The sequence below is a fragment of the Pleurodeles waltl genome, chromosome 10 (genome assembly GCF_031143425.1).
Source record: "Pleurodeles waltl isolate 20211129_DDA chromosome 10, aPleWal1.hap1.20221129, whole genome shotgun sequence".
NCBI lineage: Eukaryota > Metazoa > Chordata > Amphibia > Caudata > Salamandridae > Pleurodeles > Pleurodeles waltl.
In genome coordinates, this window is record NC_090449.1 from 794,078,681 (window position 1) to 794,085,219 (window position 6,539).

The 6,539-nt window shown below is 41.7% G+C and overlaps 1 protein-coding gene across 1 annotated transcript in view; it reads right to left on the bottom strand.

Annotated features, from left to right (window-relative positions):
- Positions 1-6,277, bottom strand: part of HIBADH (3-hydroxyisobutyrate dehydrogenase) — a 410,015-nt gene extending 403,738 nt beyond the window's left edge. The window contains exon 1 of the mRNA XM_069211443.1: positions 6,122-6,277. Within this exon, the coding sequence (XP_069067544.1) occupies positions 6,122-6,191 (70 nt within the window). The 5' untranslated portion in view covers positions 6,192-6,277. The remainder of the gene's footprint in view (positions 1-6,121) is intronic.
- Between the last annotated feature and the right edge of the window lie 262 nt (positions 6,278-6,539).

The window sequence follows — 6,539 nt, forward strand, 5'->3', positions numbered from 1 at the left end:
ATCACACTTCTGCTCTCCCAGAGTGTGCGCATCAAGGCAAAGCTGGATGTATCTCAGAGTGGGTATATGTGATCTAAAACAAGGCAAGACATCACAACACAATGCTTAACATGAAGTGTTGGGTTGAGATTTCCTTACAGTTCCTATTTATATATCTTTTTTCCATTTAAAAAACAAAAGTTACAGGGAAGTTGTAGTTAGGAACTGAATTTACTCACCCAAAACCATAGAAAATCAGAAGTTATAGTTATGGTTAGCTCAAGTAACGATAACTCGTACCCTAAGGTAACTATAACCCCCACCCCTGCCAAGCACATTTTTCTGCTAAATAATTTTACTGCAAACGTTATATTGATATTATCAATTATGTTACAAAAGATGTAATGAGTGATATAACATGTGGGGTAACTAGAGGTGCATAGTGAGGGTGCGGGTTATAGTTACCTCAGGGCACAAGTTATAATTACCTGAGCTAACCATAAGTTTAACTGCTGAATTTCTATGGTTTTGTGGGAGTAAATTCAGATACTTACTCAGGGATGTGGAATTCCTATCGCCTGACGCCCGGGACATCTTGTTTGGGGTCAAGGGCAACAAGTTTTTATGTTTACTTTGTCCTTGGGACAAGTAGGCCCAACCCCCTGCAGCACAAACCCTTTGGCTGCCTGTTTACAGAGAGTTGAACTCTCTGCAGTTGAGGTAATGTGTTTCCAAAAGATAATGCTGTTCGAACTTGTATTTATGGTTCATTATTTGAAAGCCTACATTATTAGGGTGCGTGCTGTAAATAAATGTTTTAAGGTCACACTTCACTACTGACGTTGGTTCCAGTACAAAAAAACAAAAACGTGTACACACATGTTTGAAAAGTTTAGGCTAAGAGGCTAAGTATAATGCTCCCAGAATGCTCTTTGATTATATGCAAATGAAGTGTCATTTAGTAAAATGTGTTGATGCATGCTAGTATTTCCCAAAAATATTTCTAATGGAAAATCAGTGTAACCATTTTCAACACGATTATGGGAAGCATGAAAATAAACAAACACTGACAAAGCCAACTGATCTGACATATTTTTATAAGTCTTTTAGTTTCATCAATGCGTGTCTTGTTTTGACATGGCTTTTGTAACACTTTATTGTTGTGGGAGCTACCAGGCACTCAACATTGTAACAAACATTGGCAAACCCCCCCAAAAAAAGTTTTTGAACTCTTAAAGCACGCGTTGCCACCAGCGGCATAACAAAGGCCCCGCAGCCGCCCTCCAGGGGGCCCCGTCAGCACAGCACCTGCCCTGAGTGAGTCTGGAGAGGGGGCTCCTCCATGTTCTTTGCAAAGGGGCACCCTCCAGTTTCGTTACGTCACTGATTGCCACTGTAGTTCCTGACACTGAACAAAACTACTTTGTGTGGCAATATGCTCCTTGTGGAAGAGCAGAATGCGATCACTCACAGTAAAGCCAGCCGAAAGAGAGAGAAATAGAAGTTTAATAAAAACAAAATGTCTTTGTTAACACCAGACCTAATTAGGGACCAAGACCCACATGTAGGTAGCTTTTTGCATGTCGCAAACAGCGACTTTCGCTGTTTGCGACGTGCAAAAAGCACATTGCGATGCACAAACCCAGTTTTGCGATTCAGTAACCTGGTTACCGAATCACAAAACGGGTTTGCGACTCGCAATTAGTAAGGGGTGTTCCCTTCCTAATTGCAACTCGCAGTGCAATGTAGGATTGTTTTGTGACCGCGAATGCGGGTGCACACCAATCGCAGTTTGCACCCATTTCAAATGGGTGCTAACACTTTCGCAAAAGGGAAGGGATCCCTATGGGACCCCTTTCCCATTGTGAATGTCACTGTAAACATTTTTTCAGAGCAAGCAGTGGTCCTGCGGACCACTGCCGGCTCTGAAAAAATGAAACGAAAATGTTTCATTTTTCGTTTTTGTTATGCATCTCGTTTTCCTTTAAGGAAAACGGGCTGCATTACAAAAAAACCCAAAAAAAAACTGCTTTATTGAAAAGCAGTCACAGACATGGTGGTCTGCTGTCTCCAGCAGGCCACCATTCGTGAGGGGGTCGCAAATTGCGACCCACCTCATGATTATTCATGATGTGGGCATTTGCGAAGCCCTTGCGAATCACAGATGGTGTCAAGGACACCATCCTACATTTGGATTTGCGACTCACAATTTGCAGGTCACAAATCTGAACCTACCTACTTGTGGCCCCAAATTCTTAAAGAAAGTCACAAAAGTGCACCCATGGTATATGTTGTACCCCTATAAAATATTTGTGAACTGTATTTTAGCGTGGGTAAATACGATGTGTAGATTTGCTCATGTGAAAATCTATTGAGCATTTGCAAGTTCATTTTCCCTCCAGCACTTTCTTCCCAACCCTGGAAGAAGTTCTAATTCTGCCATTGTCAGGAGTAAATGTCCAACCTTTCTTATTATGGGAAAATATTAGAGAGAAGCTGGTAAAAATCTTTAAAACATGCAGGTTAGTAGGTTTGCAGACTCAAAGGCATTCCAGCCCTGGAACTATTGCTTTCTGCTTCCTCCAGCCCCAGTATGCAGATCTGCTACAGTGGGGATTGAAATTCCAAGTATTCAAGCCCTACTATGGTAGTAGCCCTGGCATAATCAGAGAGGCTATTAATTGCTGCCATAATTTGTCGCCACACTACATGGCACCAAAGGGACAAGTAGATCCTTTTACAGGACAAGTAGATTTGAGAAGCAACCTGTCCCCTGGACAAGTAGATATTTTAATAAATTCCACACCCCTGCTTACTATAATCTACCTGTAACCTTGGGTTTAAGTGAATTTCTATGGGTTTTTTTAAATTCTATTTCATAACTATAACTTCCCTGTAACCTTTGGTTTGTTCAGTAAATTTCTATGGTTTTATTTTAAAGTAAAGTAATTTTCATTAATATAAGTTAATGCAACCACCGCCATGCACGGTCACTTGCGGCCAACCCGCTATAACTATCCAACCCTGCGCCACGCAAGGCATTTTCCCGTGTGCACCAGGTGTTGGCTGCAGGGCCTGGCCATAGGCCCTGCAGCCAACCCTCTATAGCCACCCAACCACGCATGCATAAGTCTCTAAGTGGCTCTATGAGTGTGCAAGTGTGTGCATGAGTATCTCAGTGGGTGCATGGGTCTCCGAGTGGGTTCATGAGTGTTGGGGTGCGTGAGTGTCTGAGAAGGTCTGCTAGAGGGTGCATGAGTCTCTGAACGCATCTATGTGTGAATGAATTAGTTTCTGAATGAGTCTGTGAATGTTTTTTTTTATTTTATTTATTTTTTAATGTTAGCGTTATTCGTGAATTCTTTGCAATGTTACATGGGGGCCACAGTGACGTTCGCAACGAATTCACGACTATCGTGCATGGGGGAAAAATACCCATTTCTTGACATATTATACATCTCGGGGTCCCTCAAAGATCGCTATACGCCAAACATAGGGTCAGGGTACCTCGACCCTGACCTCTTATATCACTATTGATTTTAATAGTCAACCCGGGGACCATGCCCCATTACCTAAAATGGCGCCTGCAACTTTCTGCTCAGGTTGCGGGCCAGCCAATCACACCATTCGCATTGGCAAATCTATTCACCAAAATAATTGTGAAAGATTTGCTGCCTTAGTGATATAAGTTTCTTTCCCTTTTAATATCTCAAAAACTACTGAATGAATTTACACCACATAACAAAATCAATATCTCCAGAACAAAATCTAGCTTTCTGACAAAGTTAGTGTAATTCCATCCAGAAGTTCAGGCTGTAGTCATTCAAAACTTCTATGGTAATTAACATGGGAAACGCACTTTTTTTTAATCCCCCCCCTTTTCTCAGCCCCCCCCCCCCCGCTTGACAGATCACCCTGAAACTTTCCATGTGCAACAAGAATCACTGGTGCACCTTTTTTGGGGAAAGTTTGTGAGGATTTGTCAAACAACGCCAAAGATACAGGCAAGTCAAAAAAAAAAATCCTATTGAAACATGGTGCAAACTATAACTGCCTATTAGGCACGGCCAGTAGTGTATATCACAATAAATGCATGCTAAAACCCAACTTCCCAGGGTTTGGTATAATTTCTTGAGTTGGGGGCTACTAAACTGCACTTCCGCCAAAAGGATTCTGTGTTTGAGGGTTTGAAACTCCAACTATTACCACGTTGGGTGAGTTGTTTTTAGTTTTCTTTTTTTTGTTAGTAACAAATACATGACAGACAGATATTTGGCTTCCTGACAAACATGACCTTTCACCCAGAAATACCGTCCATTACTCGTTCGAGACACCAGGTAAAACGCCGTGGCAGAGCACTTGCACTCCCCTTACATCCGCTGGATACACAGGTACAACAAATGGCTTGATGAGACAGAAGATCTAAACACATGCTCTATAAGTTAACACACACACTTCTTCTTGAATGATCATACAAACTAGTGTCAAAGCTTGTGGAAGAGATACAAGAGCATTAAATGCGGTTGGTTCTCCTTTACTGTGCCATCACAGACTCCACGAGGGTATTCATTCCCGGTATGGACACACAAGGTTGAGTGTCCTCTGAAGTACTTCTCATCACCCTCCAGTTTAGTTCCCTCTCTCGCAGTTGATTTAGAACAATCAAACCTGTCTTCTTGTTTAAGTCTGAGAACCTTCATCTAATGCCAATAAGAAAAGGTATTCCGGGGCAAAGGAAGTGGATACGACTTAGACAAGTTAATTATGAGCAGCAATAAGATCAACTGCATATTGACAAAAACGTTTTTTTCCATTACCAAAACAAAATTGTGTTGAGAAGACGACGCCATGATAGCTTTTTTCCCGTAATCTATCATGGTGTGCCAATCCCGTAGTCAAAGTGGGCTATTACAATTTATACTATCGCTATTTGGTGGGAAGAGTTCACATTTTATACTTGAAACATCAATACATGTTGATGGCAGGTGAGAAGGGGAAAAAAAAAAAAAAATTCACTAGGCCAAAAAAACATAGAACAAGAAATTCCATTATTTATTTTACATAGCGTGGGAGCAATTCGTGAACAAATGGTTCGCTTCAATAACAAACAAAAAAATGTGAAGAAGGCACTACGGCGTACACTGACCACCATCCTATACAAAGAGGTATGTGTTTAGCTGGGACTCTGAATGATAGTCTCAGATTTATAGCCGCCTTTATTTGTATAAATATCATTACAGTTCAGTAAAATTTTGCTTGCGCTGGTTTACCTAAAGCTAAAATGTACAGTAAAGCACGACGCTTAATTGCTGATACGCGCTGTATCAGAAACGTGCCGTAAAATAAGCAAATCCATGTATTTGCCCTCCACCCATGTAAAATCAGAAGTCTGAAGTCCTTGAAACTGAAAATGACACGCCTCCTTAGCAAGCTGGCAAAGTGAATGACAGCCTGCACACCTATATGCGACAGAGTAGACAAGCTGCCTCACTGTCAAGGTCTTAAACTGGAACACACTCTGATTGGCGTAAGGGCTTCTTCCCCCGTAGGGTCTCTTTCATAAGTAGAAGAATGGGCGTCTTTCTTGACTGATCAGTGATTGCTGGAAGACATGCAGCACACCGTCAAATATTTCAGTACCAGGGCGACAAGCACAAGAATGCGCCGTAGCAGGTTACTCTAAAAAATTAAATGAACTGTAACGTAACTGAGTTTAAATGCTTTCAACAAATATCTGATTGACCGCGTATTCCACAGTAATGACTATTCATACATTTTCACCAAAATACTCGACTGAACTAAAAACTAATGACAGTCAGCATTAACAAAGAAAATTAACCCCCAAAAAATTAACAAAAGTGTTAATCGAAACTCTTTCGCTTCAAGAAAAATCACAGGCTGCAAAGTTACAGAAATTAGCACTAATTTAAAAAAATGCAAAAATCAAGCTACAGTGTTACAACTATAGTATGCAGTGTCGCAAGAAGATAAATGTATTTAGGTTAATGTAAAAATGAGTGGCTAATGCAAGCTTGTGTATCTGAGAGACCTGACATTGACACTATAACCGTACCGAAGGGCTCTATATAGCGCAGTCGCTGAATGACAATTATCATGTGGGAGGGAGGAGCAGAAATCTTACCCATTGCAAAACTGCCTTGCTTGCAGTAACTGCTGAGCACACCGCGGGACATTCTCATTAGAGCAGCCATGGTTTCTTCCTGGTGACCTCCGATTTACAAGCTTATCCTCAGACTCTCCTATCACAAACGAAAGAGGGGGAGACAGAATAATAAGCGGCATGTAGAACCTCCAACCAAAGTATTCCGCTAGCCGAAAAACATCCAATCAGCGTCTACGTTTACTTGTGCGCTCGGTGATAGGTGGAGGGGTGAGGCAAGTCCCCCTTTTACTTGCTGACGAGAGGTCACCGTCTGCACGGTTCCCGCCCCCACCGTAGCACAGTTGCTTTAACTTTCCCAGCTAGCGTCTGTTCTTGTCCATAAATGAAAGCTACTTGTGTGGTGGCCATATTGGTAAGTCCAGTTGTCGTAAACCCT